The sequence below is a fragment of the Littorina saxatilis genome, linkage group LG17 (genome assembly GCF_037325665.1).
Source record: "Littorina saxatilis isolate snail1 linkage group LG17, US_GU_Lsax_2.0, whole genome shotgun sequence".
NCBI lineage: Eukaryota > Metazoa > Mollusca > Gastropoda > Littorinimorpha > Littorinidae > Littorina > Littorina saxatilis.
The window spans coordinates 17,513,967-17,535,763 of NC_090261.1; the positions used below are offsets into that span (position 1 = coordinate 17,513,967).

A 21,797-nucleotide genomic window follows, 5' to 3' on the forward strand; every position below is an offset into this window, starting at 1 on the left:
CCCCCTTTCCCTCGTCGCGATATAACCTTCGTGGTTGAAAACGACGTTAAACACCAAATAAAGAAAGAAACTGTCACGCTCTCATTTTTCAACCAAATTGGTTGAAAGTTTGGTCAAGTAATCTCCGACGAAGCCCGGACTTCGGTATTGCATTTCAGCTTGGTGGCTTAAAAATTAATTGATGACTTTGGTCATTAAAAATCTGAAAATTGTAAAAAAAAAAAAAAATTATAAAACGATCCAAATTTACGTTTATCTTATTCTCCATCATTTTCTGATTCCAAAAACATATAAATATGTTATATTTGGATTAAAAACAAGCTATGAAAATTAAAAATATAAAAATTATGATCAAAATTAAATTTTCGAAATCAATTTAAAAACACTTTCATCTTATTCCTTGTCGGTTCCTGATTCCAAAAACATATAGATATGATATGTTTGGATTGAAAACACGCTCAGAAAGTTAAAACGAAGAGAGGTACAGAAAAGCGTGCTATCCTTCTCAGCGCAACTACTACCCCGCTCTTCTTGTCAATTTCACTGCCTTTGCCATGAGCGGTGGACTGACGATGCTACGAGTATACGGTCTTGCTGCGTTGCATTGCGTTCAGTTTCATTCTGTGAGTTCGACAGCTACTTGACTAAATGTGGCCATTTCTGCGAAAAGGGACACTGTTGACAAATTTATCGATTTTGAGTTTTTGATTTTATTTGACAGACTGTTATATTTAGAACGTGATGTGAAAATTTCAGACCTTGAAAAAAATTTTTCACGGAGTTATGACCCTTTTTCGGAGATACCCCCAAAATGACTTAAAATGGCCAAACTTTTGCCGGGAAATAGCAAGTTCAATCATCTGCCGTTATGACTTGTGTGGTTTTAGGTCAAAATAATGTTTAATTCCAGAGTTATTGCCCTTTTTGTAATGTTACCCTAATTTGTACTTTTCTCGTCTTTTTCTATCATTCTCTCCTCCCATGCAAAAGAAACAACAATCAGCCATATGATTTGTTTCTCAAATATCTCTTCTTCTTTCACACTACCTCTCCCCACTCCATGTTCTATTCTTTCTTCACCCACGCACATACAAACACAAACTATTTGAGGCTGTCTGCTGAAAACAATACCAGATTCTGCTGCTTGTCGACTTGAAGTTGTGGTACTTCTAAATTTCATAACAAGGATTAATTGTTCAGTTTTCATGGTCAATACAGCTTCCAGTTGTAGAAAGTAACATGGTGCTGTGTGTCCTTGCACACGTGGGTCTGTCAGTCTGTCCATCACTTCACTGAATTGAAAATGTCATCCCTGCACTCTGCTATCGAACGTCTCCCTTTACTTTCAACAAACTGAAATGCCAGTCAGGGTCAAACTTGATGTGGCCGACGATCAAGAAATTTTCAAAATGGATTCGTGGTGTTCATTCACACACAAAACTGCATGCCTAAGTATTGATGCACCATGCCGAAGACTGAAGTTGCTACCCTCCTCTGTACCGCTGCCTCATTCGCAAGGTAGAATTAAGACTTGCTTCTCTGAAACAAAGGCAACCACAGAGTTGATCAATATATTATTTACTAACTACTATTTGCACAGCTCAAGTCTGGTTTTGGGTACCTATCTACTTGCCATTTCTAAGCTGGTCATGGTGATATTATTGAAAATGTAGTGTGTGTGTGTGTGTGTGTGTGTGTGTGTGTGTGTGTGTGTGTGTGTGTGTGTGTGTGTGTGAATAGAATAGAATAGAATAGAATTTATTGTCATCAACCCTTAAGGATATTGACACAAGTTGTACAATAACTGAATGGATAAATGATGTACAAATTATTTCATTCAATATTGAAACAATTAAAAACAAAGGCTCCAAGCAATTTTTGAATTTTTTCGTCTTTTTTAAATAACAGATCGCTTGGTTTCCTTAAGTCACAGTTTGATACTTCTTCTTCTACTAACTTTTTTCTAATATTGTTAAATTTCTTGCAATTGTCTAGAAAATGTAGCTCATCTTCAATTACATTACATGTATTACAGAGGCGATTCTCTCGCAATATTCCTCTATGACGCCCAGTCTCAATTTTTAAAGAATGTGTGTGTGTGTGCTTCTTTGTTGGAGAAAACAGCACATAAACACAAATATAACTGTATTTTCCCCCTTACCTGCTTTGTGGCCGGGCACTGCTGTCTTTAGTTGTTGCACTGTCCGGTGAATTGCTGGACTTGTTTGCTGTTCCACGCGAGCAAACTGAGAAAAAGAGAGTAACATTGGTTAAAAAAAAGGGAGTTTAAAAACATACTACACATACACACATACCACCATCATCATCATCATCATCATCATCATCATCATCATCATCATCATCATCATCATAAAAATCATCATCATCATCATAAAAATCATCATCGTCATTATCCTCTCTCTCTCTCTCTCTCTCTCTCTCTCTCTCTCTCTCTCTCTCTCTCTCTCTCTCTCTCTCTCTCTCTCTCTCACACACACACACACACGCACTCACACATACACACATTCACGCACACGCACACACACACACACACACACACACACAAACACACACACATACAAACACACACACACACACACACATACAGAAACCCTCACACAACAAACACACACACACACACACAAGCCGCACACACACACACACACACACACACACACACAAACACACACACACAAAAAACACACAAACACACAAGCCGCACACACACACACACACACAAACACACACACACAAAACACACACACACATCGCACACAACACACACACACACTGCAGTCTATGGTAACTTACCTAAAATTGTAGCCTGTCATAGATCTAAGTGGAGACAGCAAATGGTAAGAGCAACATGTTCTCATGTACGATGTCCGGGCGTTCAAACGATCAGGAAGAGGAAGACCTTGCTTCGCAATATGCTCTGGGAGAAGTCTTTAACCGATTTGTAGTGTGCGCAATTGTCATCATGAACGTTTACAACACCATCGTGATCAAAGTATCTGCTTCGACTTCGGAGTCACAAATGTCCGGGCGAAGTGCAACATAATTATCCTGAATCAACAGCATTGACCTCGTCAACAAAATCGTTGTCTTATCCCAAAGTGACTTCTGTCAGCAGAACATCCCGTGCTCAACTGAGAAGGTTGACTTGCCCTTCCACTATCCCAATTCACAGCTGCAAAGAAAGCGACAGTCGAACCACTGATCTAAATGTCAGTAACTTTAGCAAGGGAAGCAACTAAAGACGAAAACGGGGAGTAACTGTTCTTCATCGGGCAACTACTGCGTTTGTCGTCTGCTTCTTCGTACAGTGCTAGTCTACGGCCGCGTGGAAGTCAGATCTACCTGAACTATGCGTATAGATCATCATCCGTCTAGTGAAATGTGGCTGTGCGATGATTTGGCTACATCACTTTCCTGAATGTGCTTCTAGATGAAAGTTTATATCATTGTTAAACATTTAAAAAAAAATAGGTAAGTTGTTTTAACTTGACCAAAACTAGCGACGAAAAAATGAATCTCGAAGCACAACAAAACACTCTGTCGCCATTTTCGGCATGATCGCAGTCAACTCGTCATCGGTTCGATGTGTTTTTCCTGAGGAGGAATGAACATAAATATTTTTAGAAGTTTGTAATGTTGATCCCAAGACTATTTTCCATTACTTTAAATTGCTGCTCATTGTGCTATCGCTGATAATTCATTGAACTTTTTAGAAATTCAACTTGAAGTGGGCGTCAGTCAGCACAGCAAAGTTTGTTTACATTTTCCTCTAACTTTGACCCCGCGTTTCTCCAATCAGAGGCTTAGCTCAACAGGGTCCCTTTTCGCAGAAATGGCCACAAATGTTGTATTTTCGCCTTACGCGACTTGTTACTTTTCAGTAGTTTACTTTCTCATGTCGTCGGCATGGCAGATAGTGAGAAAAAACGGGGGGGGGGAAGGCCGAGGGTAAGGGCAAGGGCCTGGTATGCCCAATTCCTCGTCCATGTCTTCTGCTAAGAACCCCATTGTACATGTTTCTGATTTAAAGACTAACATTGTCTTTCCTGTGCCTTTTTCGGCTAGTGCGTCCGTTTCTACCCCTGTGTTTACACCAGAGTCTAGCGCTCTGGCAGAGTCTAGCGCTCTGGTGGCTAGTCTTATTTCTGCTTTGCTTCCAGAGATCCGTACTCCCGTCCGTGCAGAAATTTTTTGCGTGCGGACCCTGTGCCCAGCTCCTTCTCCCTCCCGGGGGAGGCGACCCTCGCTCGTTGGCTTCTCTGGTGACGTCGGCGTCTTCGGATTCCGGATGTTTTTCCCCGGATCTTCGCCGCTCACTTGCGTTTCCGGATTGTCGGCCCAGTCTTCTGGCGCCCGTGATGTCTCTGGACTCCTCTCGCTGGGATTTTCCGGTTCAGTTCCCGCTGCTTCTGTTTGGTCGCCGGTGAATTTTGGACACGGCTTGCCCTCTGGGCATACAGGCTTCGTGCCTCTGTTGGGACAGCAGCATCCTCACACTTTGGTGGTGGCCGCTAGCTTCTCTCAGCCACTGTCTTCGGTTTTCGATGCCTCTCAACTTCCTCTCAGTCAGGATATGAGTACCATTGATTGCCAATAGGACGGACTTCAGGCTTCAGGCCTCCCCTCTTAGCGTCACTTGTTGGGTTCTTTTGGCTTTGAGCCATCCCCTTCGGTTGTCGCTTCGGACCTGGACGATGAGCAGACGCTCTCGGGGGCTCCGGCCAGCTTCAGGGTTGCGCTTGAAGCTGCCGCGGAAGTCACTTCACGCTTTTTTCCGGAAGGAGCTTCGTCTTCGGCGTCTGGTCCGTCGGTGATGGCTGACTTCCGGTTGGCGAAAGAGGAAGATAGCTACTTCCGGTTTGAAGAATCACCTTCAGTAGCTTTTCAACTTTCTCGTTTTTTTGCCAAGCCCGCTCCTTCTGGCAGCGGGTTGCCTCCGGTGTCAGTTCCTTTGCTGGTTCCTCACGGTTCAGCTCCGGATCTGGCGTTGGAATTCCTTGCCGCGCCTGCGCAGGCTTCCTCCTTCCTCCGAGGAAATGGGCCGACAGCTGTTGGAATTCAGTTCCATTTCCGAGACTCTTCTGCGGGCGCTTTCTCGCGCTCTGACAGATTCCTTGGCTCCCTTTACTCTTAGTAAAGAGCAGGACACGGAGGATGTGTCCACACTCCTCTCCACACTGGCAAGGGTGAACGAGGATCAGTTGAGGCTGTCCTCTCTGCACTATTTCCATGCGGTCTCGTGCAGAAGGGACTTGTTTCTCGCCCACTCCCAGTTTTCTGAGGAGTCGACGAGGAACACCCTCGGATCGTCACTCTTGGTGGACGGTTCTCTCTTCGGCAACCTGGCCTCTGATGCCAGGAAGCATTAGATTGACACCAACAGAGAACAGCAGTTCTCTTCTTTTGCGCCTCAAGCTCTGAAGCAGCAAAAGCAGGCCGCACCTAAGCAGGCTCAGCCTCAGCAGGCTATGACCTCCGCTCAGGCGCACCCTGCTTCCCGGAAAAGATCTCGTGCCCCTTCCCGTAGGTCGGGCAAGAGATCTTCGTCGGGCAGGGGTAGGGGGCTCTTCCAGTGGTCCCCGAGGTAGTGCCTCGTCGGAAAGCGGCCGGACCATGGTCCCATCCGGCTCGAGCTGCGCGATACGTAAGCAGTCGTTCACGACAGCTTCTCTTCTGGCTCCTGCCGGAAGTGTTGGTTCATCGGTTTGCGGACAGCCCATGGTCCCTCCCGGTTCGAGCCTTGCCCTTTTACAGCAGCCGTTTCCGGCAGCTTCGCTTCCTGCTTTGGCAGGAAGTGTAGGTTAAGCAGGGAGTGCACAGGTTACTGTCACTTCCGGTTCCGGCCTAGGGTTTCCGGGCTTCAGCTCGCAGGCTCCTCAGCACCAGCTATGGCATAGCTCTGCTGTAGCTGCTGCACTTCCGGCTCCTCCCGGATGTTCCGGTTCAGTTCCCGCTGCTTCTGTTTGGTCGCCGGCGAATTTTGGACACGGCTTGCCCTCTGGGCATGCAGGCTTCGTGCCTCTGTTGGGACAGCGGCATCCACACACTTCGGTGGTGGCCGCTAGCTCTGTCTTCGGTTTTTGATGCCTCTCATCTTCCTCTCAGTCAGGATATGAGTACCATTGATCGCCAACAGGACGGACTTCAGGCTCTAGGCCTCCCCTCACAGCGTCACTTGTTGGGTTCTTTTGGCTTTGAGCCATCCCCTTCTGTTGTCGCTTCGGACTCCAGGTCCGTTGACGATGAGCAGACGCTCTCGGGGGCTCCGGCCAGCTTCAGGGTTGTGCTCGAAGCTGCTGTGGAAGTCACTTCTCGCTATTTTCCGGAGGGAGCTTCGGCTTCGGCCACGCCTTTGGCGTCCGGTCCGTCGGCGATGGCTGACTTTCGGTTGGCGAAAGAGGAAGATAGCTACTTCCGGTTTGAAAAATCACCGCCAGTAGCTTTTCAACTTTCTCGTCTTTTCGCCAAGCCCGCTCCTTCAGGCAGCGGGTTGCCTCCGGTGTCAGTTTTGTTGCTGGTTCCTCACGGTTCAATTCCGGATCTGGCGTTGGAATACCTTGCCGCTCCTGCGCAGGCTTCCTCCTTCGTGCCCTTAGCGGCTCAGAGGAAGTTGCCTTGGCCAAGGTCGTCACGGAACTTCTGTCGTCTTTGCCCTACCGCGTGCACCGTTTCCGGTCACGCCGGAATTTCTTCCGCTTCTTACGAAGCCGTTGAGGAAAGATTCTGTTCTGCCGCTCTCTGAGCAGACTCTCCTATCCTCCGAGGAAATGGGCCGACAGCTGTTGGAACTCAGTTCCATTTCCGAGACTCTCCTGCGGGCGCTTTCTCGCGCTCTGACAGTTTCCTTGGCGCCCTTTACTCTTAGTAAAGAGCAGGACGCGGAGGACGTGTGCACACTCCTCTCCACACTGGCAAGGGTGAACGAGGAACAGATGAGGCTGTCCTCTCTGCACTATTTCCATGCGGTCTCGTGCAGAAGGGACTTGTTTCTCGCCCACTCCCAGTTTTCTGAGGAGTCGACGAGGAACACCCTCACATCGTCACCCTTGGTGGACGGTTCTCTCTTCGGCAACCTGGCCTCTGATGCCAGGAAGCAGGAGATTGAAACCAACAGAGAACAGCAGTTCTCTTCTTTTGCGCCTCAAGCTCTGAAGCAGCAAAAGCAGGCCGCACCTAAGCAGGCTCAGCCTTAGCAGGCTAAGACCTCCGCTCAGGCGCACCCTGCTTCCAGGAAAAGATCTCGTGCCCCTTCCCGTGGGTTGGGCAAGAGATCTTCGTCGGGCAGGGGTAGGGGCTCTTCCAGTGGAAAGCCCCACCCCCCAATGAGGCGTTCCCGGCCTTGCACGGGCACTTTCGCCTTGGCTGACTTCCTCCTTCTCTTTGAAGGTCGTAGATCGGCGTTCGCCTCGTCTCTCAAACAGATTGGTCATACCATCAACGTCTGTGGAGTCGTCGCTGGAGTTATTAAGGGCGCGTCCCTCGAGGACGTCAAGCGCTCTTCTTTGCCCACGCGGGACCTTTTCCTGGTCCTAGGGTTTTTAAGCTCGGCGGACTTTGAGCCTCTGGGAGACTCCAGTCTTTCTAACCTTACACGTAAGGCTCTGTTCCTGCTACTTCTGGCATTTGCTCGCAGAGGTAGCGAAATCCACGCTCTGTCCGGAAGTCCTCAGGACATTGCCCGGGAGCAGGATGGTTTCTTGTCCTCGCGTTTTCGCGAGACTTTTCTGGCCAAGAACCAGACACCAGGCCAGCCTTCACCGTGCGTTCTGGTGAAGTCGCTCTCCCATATTTTGGCGCAGGACGACCCGGATAGGGTTATTTGTCCGTTTAGGGCCCTGGAGGCCTATCTGGCGCGCATCCAACCTATTCGTTTGAGCTCGCAGAAGCTCTTGTTCATTTCTCTGAACATGTCGCTGGATAAGGTCATTACGAGGACTACCTTGGCCAGGTGGGTGTAGGCTCTCTTTAAGCAAGCCTATATTTGGAGCCTGTCACGAAGGGGGGGGGGGGGGGGGGGCTCATCCTGTCTTCCCCCTCTACTCAGCCCGAGTACACGAATCCAGGGCATGGGCCTCCTCCTTGGCCGTTTTACGGTTTCGGAGATTAGACGACGTCTTGCACACAGCCTACTAGTGCTCGGACGACGTCTTCATTATTATTCTAACCGAGAGACATCGCTGCTGTTTGCAGGGAGGGATCACGGTCACTCCCTGCCTTGATGGCAGCGGGGCAATGCCTCTCCAGAACATAAGAGTGAGTTTGAACTTTTTTGATCTTACCCACCACCTTGTTGGAGTTATCTGCTATATGTGATTCGGAGTAAGAATATGTAATTTAATCGAAAATTTTTAATTAAATTTTCATTTGATTAATATACTTACCCGAATCACATAGGTAATTCCCTCCCACCTTCCCCACTTTTAGTTTCTATGTATTCTAGAAGTCGAATGAGGATACCATGTGTGGGGTACAGTAGCGTGACGTAATACACACTACGGGAGGTAACCCTATGTGGCAAGCTTGCTACTTTTTTGTATGGGTTGCTTCCCTTATACTATAGACGGGATAGCGTTTTTCAGACACCTTAGACTGACTGCGTCAATGCTATATGTGATTCGGGTAAGTATATTAATCAAATGAAAATTTAATTAATTTTCGATTTTAACTATGTGACTCCCAGGGCCTGGGGCGCTATAGCTTCCATTGTTTATGTCCGGCAGACAAGGGGAACAAATAGAAGAGCATAGTGCATTTTCGAATTGGCATCTTCTCCTCTGAAAGCAAGAACGTAAAGACTGACAACAAAAGTGCCTACCCCACTTCTGACCCAAATCAACCCCCCCCCTCCCCCCCCCGCCTGCTCGGTACACGTGCGCTTAAGTTAACAGGAGACTGACATTGCTCCTGTTTCCACTGCTGCTTTGACCTTTGTACCAGGAGTCGGATTAGCCATGCTGCTCTGTTACTGATTTGGTCACAGTTGTGGTGAAATTTGATGACCGTCTGTCCGCACATTGCAGGTATGACCTACAATTCGGACAGAAAATTTGTAATGCTCCTGATGTTCTGTTTATAATCTTCATACATTTCTCTGTTTTAAGACTTACTCTCTTTAAAGATGTGGACTTTCCTGATGTTCTGTTTATAATCTCCATACATTTCTCTGTTTTAAGACTTACTCCCTTTAAAGATGTGGACTTTCCTGATGTTCTGTTTATAATCTCCATACATTTCTCTGTTTTAAGACTTACTCTCTTTAAAGATGTGGACTTTCCTGATGTTCTGTTTATAATCTCCATACATTTCTCTGTTTTAAGACTTACTCCCTTTAAAGATGTGGACTTTCCTGATGTTCTGTTTATAATCTCCATACATTTCTCTGTTTTAAGACTTACTCTCTTTAAAGATGTGGACTTTCCTGATGTTCTGTTTATAATCTTCATACATTTCTCTGTTTTAAGACTTGCTCCCTTTAAAGATGTGGACTTTCCTGATGTTCTGTTTATAATCTTCATACATTTCTCTGTTTTAAGACTTACTCCCTTTAAAGATGTGGACTTTCCTGATGTTCTGTTTATAATCTCCATACATTTCTCTGTTTTAAGACTTACTCCCTTTAAAGATGTGGACTTTCCTGATGTTCTGTTTATAATCTCCATACATTTCTCTGTTTTAAGACTTACTCCCTTTAAAGATGTGGACTTTCCTGATGTTCTGTTTATAATCTCCATACATTTCTCTGTTTTAAGACTTACTCCCTTTAAAGATGTGGACTTTCCTGATGTTCTGTTTATAATCTCCATACATTTCTCTGTTTTAAGACTTACTCTCTTTAAAGATGTGGACTTTCCTGATGTTCTGTTTATAATCTCCATACATTTCTCTGTTTTAAGACTTACTCTCTTTAAAGATGTGGACTTTCCTGATGTTCTGTTTATAATCTCCATACATTTCTCTGTTTTAAGACTTACTCCCTTTAAAGATGTGGAGTTTCCTGATGTTCTGTTTATAATCTTCATACATTTCTCTGTTTTAAGACTTGCTCCCTTTAAAGATGTGGACTTTCCTGATGTTCTGTTTATAATCTTCATACATTTCTCTGTTTTAAGACTTACTCCCTTTAAAGATGTGGACTTTCCTGATGTTCTGTTTATAATCTCCATACATTTCTCTGTTTTAAGACTTACTCCCTTTAAAGATGTGGACTTTCCTGATGTTCTGTTTATAATCTCCATACATTTCTCTGTTTTAAGACTTACTCCCTTTAAAGATGTGGACTTTCCTGATGTTCTGTTTATAATCTCCATACATTTCTCTGTTTTAAGACTTACTCCCTTTAAAGATGTGGACTTTCCTGATGTTCTGTTTATAATCTTCATACATTTCTCTGTTTTAAGACTTACTCCCTTTAAAGATGTGGACTTTCCTGATGTTCTGTTTATAATCTCCATACATTTCTCTGTTTTAAGACTTACTCCCTTTAAAGATGTGGACTTTCCTGATGTTCTGTTTATAATCTCCATACATTTCTCTGTTTTAAGACTTACTCCTGTTTATAACCTGCATGATTGTTTGAGGTCTTTAAAAAGGGAGTTTCACTGTACGGTGATTTATTCCTTTTTTCTGTGCTTGGCTGTTTTATAATTTTAATGGGGCTGTCCCTCCACATAGACTTTTTCAGTTTCATCCACTAGGATTAGCCAAGTGAAAAATGACTAAATGGTGGAGATTCATCATTGTTAGGGGCATTTGCAGAAATCTCATGTGACGTATGAAACAAATGTCTTCTCTCTTCTGCTGATTCACTTTGGCCTGTATGTTACTAATTACAATGAATGATGCTGGTTTTTAAGCATATTATTGATTTCTCTTCTTTTTGTTGATGTTATTGTTGTGATTCATTTATTTATTCAACAGTCTGGTGAAAAATGCTGACAATACAGTGGAACCCGCTTTTTAAGATCCTTTATTTTAAGACCCCCTTTTACTACTTCCAGATTGTCCAGATTGTCCAGATTTTCTGTTGGTAATGCAGGGTTTCATTTACTAGTGCGCCCTGCGCCATTGGCGCATTAAATCTGAAAATGTCTCATCACAATTTCCGTCAGTGCGTCAAAGGGTGCATTGAGATTACGTACCACTGCGCCACCAAATGTACACTTTACATCGGATTACACACACACACACACACACATACACATACATACAGAGATAACACGATATAGCAGCTAATTCTCAGATGGCACCATTATTGCACCATTTTGCATCTTTGGTCAAAACGCGTACAGGCCTCTTTGGCGCTTCTTGCCTTCGACTATGTCCCATCGGAATTTGGTTGATGGGGACACATGTCCCATTGCCTTTTTCTCCCAGGTTAAACCCTGGTAATGTCTGTAAATGTACCACCATTTTAAGACTCACTGCCATTTAAGACATGATTTTCTCTTTCTCGTTTTTATGTTTGATATTTTTTAACTGTTAGGCTTGAAAGTGGGGTTTCACTTATGTCTCTCAATTTTGTCATTGACTCAGAACAGAGCAGAGTTCATATAGATTTGTGGTTTGTGTTGCTGGTCATCTTTGTACCAATCTTATGTGTCGATATGTCTGTCTGTCTTACATCTGCAGCCTGGCTTAGGAAGTTTGAAGTCCCCAGGAGCCCACAAAGACACATACATCAAATTTAGCATTTGAGGAAGTTCAGCTGGCATATTTTGTTTAGGAGATGATATGCTCGAAACAAATATCATTGACTTTCTTCTTTTTCCTGTAGTTTAGAAAATGATTGATAGTTAACATCTATTTACCAGGATTAAGTAATAGACATTGTTATGCAAGGTCACAATACAAAACATATACTCAACACTATTTTCCTTTCCCAGGTCACTTTGCTTGTTTCTTGCTCTTTTTCCATCTTCAGACTGATGTACATTGGAACCCAGCTTGTTAGACCTCCACAAATCTGAGAAAATCGGCTCTGAAAAGGGATGGAGTCTGAAACTAGATGTAAATTTACAGACTTTATGAATTGAAAATGTGACACTAGACTAGTAGGAAGGTCTCTAAAGGGAGGGTTCTCCACTAAATTGCTTATATGCTTATGCTTTGCGTTTCTATAATGTTTTTGATCTGTTTTATTGTGAACACTAGGCGGGAACGGGAGTGAGGTACACACCGGCAACACAGATCATCTACAGCGTGCAGGAGAAACGCCTCACCATGTTCATCAAGATGGAGAAGGAAGGCTGTTACCAAGCAACCGTTTCTTATGGCGACGTTAAGTTAAAGAATGGAGAGTTCAGCATCATAGTTCTCAGCGGTGAGTTCATTTGTGCTAATATTCTACTGCTCTCAAGTTGGGTGTGTGTGTGTCTACTTGTCTGTCTGTCTGTGTTTGTCATACATTTTGTATGGAAAAACTGGGATGTAGTATCTTGCCTTTGTCTTGAAGATAAATGAGTTATCAGGAAAGGATTTTGACTATTTGAACCTGTATTTTCTCAGTGAGTTTTGACATATTGTATTATTTAATCTTCTGGATGAAAGAGGGTAAAAGAGTGTGGAGAAAGTGCTAGATGAACACTCATGACCTTATCCAAGGTGTTGTGCATATGTCTAGGTGATGAACTGGCGAAAGTGAAGAAAAACGTGGTGAAGCGGAGACACAACTTGTACTATGAAGTCAGGCTTGTAGCGTGTAACAACGAGAAACTGGAAAAGCCAAAAAAAGTCTATCTCTACATCTCTCCAAAGGTATGCAGATGTGTGTGTGTTGTGTGTGTGTGTGTGTGTGTGTGTGCGTCAGTGTTTGTGTGTGTGTGTGTGTGTGTGTGTGTGTGTGTGTGTGTGTGTGCGTTCAGTGTGTGTGTGTGTGTGTGTGTGTGTGTGTGTGCTCAGTGTGTGTGCTAAGTGTGTGTGTGCATGCTTGCGAGTGCATGCATGCTTCAGTGTGCATGTTATGTTTGAGTAAAAAATGGTGTGTGCAGATGTATAACAGAAGTGTAGCACATGCTCGTGTTTTTTGTTGTTGTATTTTTTCTTTTGTATACTTCTTTTGAACTTGCTTGAATTTTTGAAGGTTTAATTATATGACAAGGTATACTTTTAACGTAAGTGGTTGGACTGGGCGATTGCTGATGGCAATTACAGTACAAATTTAACTATTTTTTTGTTTATCTGCAAAAGTTTTAGCCTCACATTTGGCAGATTGTCAGAGCAGTGTTATTCTTTTTATTTCAGCAACTTACTCTGAAAGAATTTTACTTCAAAATCTACCCAAAGAAACTGTGTACGTATCGGGTCTGTCCATCTACAAAGGTAAGACTGCACATAACGTTGTTTCTCAGTGAAATGTTCTGTCTGATGCTAAACAAATGCATCCTGTTTACAGTATGCTTTGGTAATTATTAAAGGGATTATTTTGTTCTGAAGTTTCAAGTGAACACATCTATGTGAAAAATTTAGTGTGTTTTTCTCTCTCCATTTTTGACTTCAGTTAACCTTAGCTGTTTGTTTATCTTTTTGTTTGGTCAGAGTAACCCAAGAAGTGATCAGAAATGACAGATTATTTTGTTATGATTTGATTTGAGTAATTACAAATGCTGTTTATTATTTTCATGCAGAATTCTAAGTATTTGGGGTGATTAGTGTGTCTGTGTCTGTGAGTGTGTGCATGTCTGTGAGTGTGTGTGTGTGTGTTTTAAAATACTGATAGATGTATGCTTTCTCTTGAATTGTAGGTTTGCATTTTATCATCTTCCTTGCACCAGCAGACACTTTTGTCGTTTGCAGTTCTACTTCAATGGTTTCAATAACCAGGTGGGAGCTCCCAGTTTCACCATAGATGACGGGGCCCAACCCCCTCTGGTGCTAGCATCCAAAGACCGCAACACCATCGCTGCAACCTTCTCCTGCTTCATGTTGCAGAGAATAGGTACGCCTTTCCTGTCCCCTCAATTTGTGATGTGCTTAATTAGCAACAGGGATTCCTCTGACTTAAAACAAACTCAACTGGGCCAGTTCTGTTTGGTTTGCAGGACACACATTTTGCTCATTAAACCCTACCCCCCCCCTCCCCACCCTACCCTACCCTGTAATTTGCCTTGTGTACCCTTTTTATATTTGTTATATGTCAGAATGTTGCAAACTCAGGTGATGGTTTGAGTCCCCCTTTGTGTTTTGCAGCTGCTGCTCATTTTTTTTCATAACAAAACCACTTCACTTTTTAAACAAGAACTATTATCTGTACAAATACTTTTACAAAACATGAGACAGATGAGGCATGGTGCCAGAGCCTTAAATTGCATCGAGTGGTAGCTGTGAATTGAGGACAGCCTGAAAGTGTCCCAGCACTGCAGATATGATTTCATGAGTCCTACTGTAATGACTTTGATAGTCAGGTCAGTGGACAACAGAAGGGGTCTTCATAAGTCCTACTGTAATGACTTTGATAGTCAGGTCAGTGGACAACAGAAGGGGTCTTCATGAGTCCTACTGTAATGACTTTGATAGTCAGGTCAGTGGAGAACAGAAGGGGTCTTCATGAGTCCTACTGTAATGACTTTGATAGTCAGGTCAGTGGACAACAGAAGGGGTCTTCATGAGTCCTACTGTAATGACTTTGATAGTCAGGTCAGTGGACAACAGAAGGGGTCTTCATGAGTCCTACTGTAATGACTTTGATAGTCAGGTCAGTGGACAACAGAAGGGGTCTTCATGAGTCCTACTGTAATGACTTTGATAGTCAGGTCAGTGGACAACAGAAGGGGTCTTCATGAGTCCTACTGTAATGACTTTGATAGTCAGGTCAGTGGACAACACAAGGGGTCTTCATGAGTCCTACTGTAATGACTTTGATAGTCAGGTCAGTGGACAACAGAAGGGGTCTTCAGGAGTCCTACTGTAATGACTTTGATAGTCAGGTCAGTGGACAACAGAAGGGGTCTTCATGAGTCCTACTGTAATGACTTTGATAGTCAGGTCAGTGGACAACACAAGGGGTCTTCATGAGTCCTACTGTAATGACTTTGATAGTCAGGTCAGTGGACAACAGAAGGGGTCTTCATGAGTCCTACTGTAATGACTTTGATAGTCAGGTCAGTGGACAACAGAAGGGGTCTTCATGAGTCCTACTGTAATGACTTTGATAGTCAGGTCAGTGGACAACAGAAGGGGTCTTCATGAGTCCTACTGTAATGACTTTGATAGTCAGGTCAGTGGACAACACAAGGGGTCTTCATGAGTCCTACTGTAATGACTTTGATAGTCAGGTCAGTGGACAACAGAAGGGGTCTTCATGAGTCCTACTGTAATGACTTTGATAGTCAGGTCAGTGGACAACAGAAGGGGTCTTCATGAGTCCTACTGTAATGACTTTGATAGTCAGGTCAGTGGACAACAGAAGGGGTCTTCATGAGTCCTACTGTAATGACTTTGATAGTCAGGTCAGTGGACAACACAAGGGGTCTTCATGAGTCCTACTGTAATGACTTTGATAGTCAGGTCAGTGGACAACACAAGGGGTCTTCATGAGTCCTACTGTAATGACTTTGATAGTCAGGTCAGTGGACAACACAAGGGGTCTTCATGAGTCCTACTGTAATGACTTTGATAGTCAGGTCAGTGGACAACAGAAGGGGTCTTCATGAGTCCTACTGTAATGACTTTGATAGTCAGGTCAGTGGACAACACAAGGGGTCTTCATGAGTCCTACTGTAATGACTTTGATAGTCAGGTCAGTGGACAACACAAGGGGTCTTCATGAGTCCTACTGTAATGACTTTGATAGTCAGGTCAGTGGACAACAGAAGGGGTCTTCATGAGTCCTACTGTAATGACTTTGATAGTCAGGTCAGTGGACAACACAAGGGGTCTTCATGAGTCCTACTGTAATGACTTTGATAGTCAGGTCAGTGGACAACACAAGGGGTCTTCATGAGTCCTACTGTAATGACTTTGATAGTCAGGTCAGTGGACAACACAAGGGGTCTTCATGAGTCCTACTGTAATGACTTTGATAGTCAGGTCAGTGGACAACACAAGGGGTCTTCATGAGGAGGGATCTCACCTTACGCCTGACGGCACCTGCGTAACCAGCTACTTTGCTGTGTGTGTGTGTGTAGGGGGGTCGGAAACATTCCAGGACAAGCAGATGTTTTTCAACCACGAGGTGCGCCAGCTGCACGCCAAGAAAGCCCACACTCCCATGCCCATCAAGGTGGACCGCTCCAGGCTCCTGCATCATGTGAGTGCTGCGCAGTGCATGCTTTGTGTAGCCTGGTCTCCATTTCATCATATGTGACAGAAAGCAGTCATTGCAGGTGTGACCTGAGAACAGACCATGTTTGGAAATAACTGTCGGATTTGTATGGGTTGTGAAAGAGTTAATACCCTTGCTTTTAGTGAGACAAACAATCCACACATGCTTGTGTCCCCCTTGCTAGTGACTTGGCCTATAATGTCACAAGGGAAAATGTACCTTTTCAACGTGACATTATAGGCCAGTCACTAGCAAGGGGTGTGTGTGAAACATGTAGACAGAAGTACATGTGGATTATTTGACTCACTGAAACATGTAGACAGAAGTACATGTGGATTATTTGACTCACTGAAACATGTAGACAGAAGTACATGTGGATTATTTGACTCACTGAAACATGTAGACAGAAGTACATGTGGATTATTTGACTCACTGAAACATGTAGACAGAAGTACATGTGGATTATTTGACTCACTGAAACATGTAGACAGAAGTACATGTGGATTATTTGACTCACTGAAACCAAGGGTATTCACTCTTTCACAACCCACACAAACCCGACTAGTTATTTCTGGAATTTGTCTATTAACAAAAATGTTTTATGTCACAGTTGTTTATGCATCAGGAATAAGTTATTTGTGTGGTCAGATCTGATATAATCTGTCTTCTTCATTTCAGTTTACATGTACAGGGTGACCCCCCCAAAAATGCAACCCACAAAAATGCTAATTACTTCTACATCTGTTGACCGAATTACTTCATATTTAGTATACATTAGTTTCAGCTTATGCATAACCCTGCCACAAAGTGGCAATTTAGTAGATTCTTCTTCTTCGTTCATGGGCGGAAACTCCCACGGCTTTTACATGTATGACCGTTTCTACCCCGACATTTAGGCAGCCATACACGGCTTCCGGGGGAAGCATGCTAGGTATTTTTGTGTTTCTATAACCCACCGAACTCCGACATGGATTACAGATTCTTTTCCGTGCGTACTTGGTCTTGTGTTTGCCTGTACACACGAAAGGGGATAAAGCAGTAGCGGGTCTACACGTAAGTTGACCTTGGAGATCAAACAAATCTCCACCCTTAACCCACCAGGCATGGCCGGGACTCAAACCCACGATCTTCCGCTTAGTGGCTTCTTATCCACAAGGCTATTGCCCCCGTCGAATTTTGTAGATTAAATGGTGTGACTTTTGCGCAATTAAAAAAAAAGAAAAAAAGTGTCCACCAAATTTGGTGATTGACTTAACATAACGATGTTTGACATTGAGAAGTAGCAATACTTACCTGATTTAATGAGTATACAAAAAACACCTCCTTCACCCCCTCCCCCCTCTAGATCATTGGTGACCTGAAAAAAGCAGTTACAATTAGGTTTAGGACAATCCCTAGACAGGAAAGCGTTGGTGTCATTGAGGTGTAATTTGGAACATTTTGGAGAGAAGGTGAAAGTCGGACTATTTTACCTAGTGACTGGAAACTTGTGGAATAGTCGTGAACAAACTGAAGTCCATGTACAACAACTATGAAGATATTCGCTAAACTCAAATGACTGGAAAAATCACCCCCTTCGTTGTAAAGTCAGTCACTTACACAATGGCATGCAAAATTCATCAATAACATGAACGCATTCCTCCATGGGAAATTCCCTGACCCTGGCTGTAATTGCTGTATTCCAGTCACTGATTGTCTAACTTTAAGGTTGGTTATGGTATACATGTACTAGGTCGTTCAAGCAACCCCAAAGGTAACAATTTGGAGCGCTTAAATCAGGTTAGTTTGGCTACCTCTCAATTTCAAACCTCGCACTGTGTAGATCCCCGAATTAGGAAACTTTTTTGAAATTGCACAAAAGTCAAAAGCCAGACCATTTGACCTACAAACTTGCCACTTCGTGGACGGCGTAACCTGAAGAAGTTAATTTTCCCAAAATATCAAGTTATTCGGCCAACAGATGTAGACGTTAGCATTTTTGTGGGTTGCATTTTTTGGGGGTCACCCTCAATTCAAAAATGGTTAGTTTCTATGTTCAAATTGTCTCGAGCAGATTCTGCTGGACTAAAATTCCATTATGATGAAAGGGAAAGGTAAATAAACGGGGATATTTTAGAAATTTGAAAAAGAGAGATTCTCTGTCAGATAATGCTCAGGTAATGTGTTGTCAGCAGGTTGAAAAGTAAGCAAGATTAAGACTGCTCACATTTCCCTGAAGACATATCATTTTCAAATTAATTTCTTGTTATTATTGTACTTGCGCTGAACCTGGCGAGGCTACTTGGTACACAGAAGGCCACTCTGCCATCCAGACAGCGTGTACAATCGTTTTTAATTACCCCGCCATATAGGCAGCCATACTCTGTCTTTGCAAGAATAAATTTGTTCAGGTGATCGACACATTTCTCTTGATGCAGTGTTGTTGAGATGACACATCTCCCTTGATGCAGTGTTGTTGAGATGACACATCTCTCTTGATGCAGTGTTGTTGAGATGACACATCTCCTTTGATGCAGTGTTGTTGGGATGACACATCTCCCTTGATGCAGTGTTGTTGAGATGACACATCTCCCTTGATGCAGTGTTGTTGAGATGACACATCTCCCTTGATGCAGTGTTGTTGAGATGACACAATTCTCCCTTGATGCAGTGTTGTCCTTGCAGTCCTACAAGGTGACGCGACACTTTGACCTTGGCGACTGGTGCCGACTCTTTGAGCTTTCCTTCGTTGGCGAGGAGGGGCTGGACTGGGGTGGCTTGAGGCGAGAGTGGTTTGAGCTGCTGTGCACAGAACTCTTTGACCCAGCACGGTCCGGTCTCTTCATGAGGTTCTCCACATCTCCACAAGCACTGGTCAGTGTTTATTTCACATTTCGGGGTTGGGTGGAGTTGGATGGGATGGGGGTGAGTCGAAAATGGGGTGTCATAAGGAGTGTGTGTGTGTGTGCGTGTGTGCGTGTGTGTGTGCATGTACGCGTGTATCTGTGGTTTGAGCTGCTGTGCACAGAAGTCTGACCCCGCATGGTCTGGTCTCTTCATGAGGTTCTCCACATTTCCACAAGCACTGGTCAGTGTTTATTTTACATTTCTAGGTGGAGTTGGATGGGATGGGATGGGGGTGAGTAGAAAATGGGGTGTTACAAGGAGTGTGTTTGTGTCTATGTGTGTGTGCGTGTATGTGTGTGTGTGCATGTACGCGTGTGTATGTGTGGGTATGTGTATACATGCATGTATACTGAACGGCAAAAGTTAGGGACCGCCCTTGAAAAAAACAGCTGACTTCATCTGTGCCAAACTCCTTGTTCCTAAGTTTATAAAACCAAATGGCTGTCAGGCCGTACTCACCAGTGTACAATGCTGTGTTAGCAGGAAACTTGCTCGGGATCCACGGAGGCCTGGCTAGGGCACGAGACAGAAACTGCCAAACTGCAAAAAGTGGACCATTTTTACGCTGGCGCGTGGGCAAGCCTGGGCGGGAAATATGAAAAATTCGTTATGCACGTGCAGGGAGGATGTGTTGAGAGTGAACTGTTGTCACCAGTTAGGCTTTATAGCCCCGCGATTTTCCGCTAGCCACCATCTTCTCACTATGCCTCCCAGACGAAAGGTGACCACCTTCAACAAAGCCCGGGCCATCGCATGGCTGCAAGACGGCGTAAGCAAGCGAGAAGTGGGCAGACGACTTGGAGTGTCCCATTCTGTCGTGGTCAGGCTGCATCAGAAGTTCCAGGCCACCAACAGCGTTCTGGAGAGGCCCAGGTCAGGACTGCCTAAGAAGACAACACAGCGTGAAGATCGCTTCATCAGAAGACAAGCTCTGCAGCAGCAAGGCAACACTGCAAACATCATCAGGGGCCAGCTGAGGGTGGCAACAAACACCAACGTCAGCACGAAAACCATCTGCAAACACCTGCGATCACGTCGTTCAGCTGTACGGCCACGATTGACAGCAGCTCATCGCCAGGCTCGTTTGGCGTTCTGTCACAACCATGCCAGGTGGACACGCCAGCAATGGGCCGATGTGCTGTTCAGCAATGAGTCCCGCTTTAATCTGCACCATCATGACGGTCGGGCTCGTGTGTGGAGGCGTAAGGGTGAGGGCCATCGAGCACCTGTGGGATGAGCTGGACAGGCGAGTGAGAAACAACCACCCACCCCCAAGGAACCTGCAGCAACTGCTTCAGTTCCTGCAAATCGAATGGCAGGCCATTCCTCAGGCCTTCTGCAGGAAGCTGGTAAACTCGATGCGGAACAGGACTGCAGAAGGCATCGCAAAACGCGGCGGACACACCCATTACTGAACTGTTCGGAACTTGCAAATTTTTTTTTCGACCCCCATGTTGTTTCAGAGCATGTTGACACGTAATGCGTGAATGAAATGTCACCATATTTTGGAAAAGGATCGCAGAGATAATGAATTAAACATGTTACAAATTTGATTCAATTTTGTTGGGTGGTTTGGAAGCTGTGTTTGTTTGCGTAAGTGGTCCCTAACTTTTTCCTATGAGTATATATGTGCTTTTGATGGGCATGTGTGTGTGTGTCTGTGTGTGTCTGAATGTGTGGTCATGTGTCTTAACTGCTTAAAGAACCTTTCACTTACCACAGCTTTCTGATTAACATACGTTCTTTTTGCATTTCATTTCTCAGATTTTCTGTTCATAACCTGTAAAGTTACCCCCATTTCAATCAATCAATCAATATGAGGCTTATATCGCGCGTATTCCGTGGGTACAGTTCTAAGCGCAGGGATTTATTTTTATTTTTTTTATATTATTTTTTTTTTTTATGCAATTTATATCGTGCACATATTCAAGGCGCAGGGATTTATTTATGCCGTGTGAGATGGAATTTTTTTTACACAATACATCACGCATTCACATCGGCCAGCAGATCGCAGCCATTTCGGCGCATATCCTACTTTTCACGGCCTATTATTCCAAGTCACACGGGTATTTTGGTGGACATTTTTATCTATGCCTATACAATTTTGCCAGGAAAGACCCTTTTGTCAATCGTGGGATCTTTAACGTGCACACCCCAAGACCAGATTTTTGGAAGTTTTAAAAGCTTCACAACATATTTGAACAGGTTCATCCCAACCCAAAGCGGCCTCCAGACCTGAAACTGAAACTGTACGAGTTTGCGGGGAAGGTGGTTGGCAAGTGTCTGTTTGAGTCATCGCTGGGGCGGCCCTACAGACAGCTGGTCAAGGCACGATTCTCCAAGTCCTTCCTCGCACAGCTCATGGGGCTCAGGGTCAACTACAAGGTAAGGCAATAATAACAAGATTGATGCAATAGCTATCGGCTATAGAAAAAGTGATGGTGATGGTGATGATGGTGGTGATGGTGATGGTGATGATGGTGGTGGTGGTGGTGGTGGTGGTGATGATGGTGATGGTGATGATGATGGTGGTGGTGGTGGTGGTGATGATGATGGTGGTGGTGGTGGTGGTGATGATGATGGTGGTGATGGTGATGGTTATGATGGTGGTGATGGTGATGGTGATGATGGTGGT

General features: G+C 44.4%; 1 protein-coding gene and 1 long non-coding RNA gene across 2 annotated transcripts in view; one reads left to right on the forward strand and one right to left on the reverse strand.

Moving 5' to 3' along the window:
* Window positions 1-21,797, forward strand: part of LOC138952785 (apoptosis-resistant E3 ubiquitin protein ligase 1-like) — a 105,635-nt gene that overhangs the window by 67,512 nt on the left and 16,326 nt on the right. Inside the window, exons 7-13 of the mRNA XM_070324524.1 lie at window positions 12,169-12,337; window positions 12,638-12,771; window positions 13,258-13,335; window positions 13,810-13,951; window positions 16,140-16,261; window positions 18,941-19,129; window positions 21,368-21,547. Of these exons, the coding sequence (XP_070180625.1) occupies window positions 12,169-12,337; window positions 12,638-12,771; window positions 13,258-13,335; window positions 13,810-13,951; window positions 16,140-16,261; window positions 18,941-19,129; window positions 21,368-21,547 (1,014 nt within the window). The remainder of the gene's footprint in view (window positions 1-12,168; window positions 12,338-12,637; window positions 12,772-13,257; window positions 13,336-13,809; window positions 13,952-16,139; window positions 16,262-18,940; window positions 19,130-21,367; window positions 21,548-21,797) is intronic.
* On the reverse strand, window positions 1,249-3,853 carry LOC138952802 (uncharacterized). Its single transcript, XR_011451423.1, has 3 exons — window positions 2,812-3,853; window positions 2,162-2,246; window positions 1,249-1,539 (listed from the first exon to the last, which is right to left on the reverse strand). It is a non-coding gene; the product is annotated as an uncharacterized lncRNA (long non-coding RNA).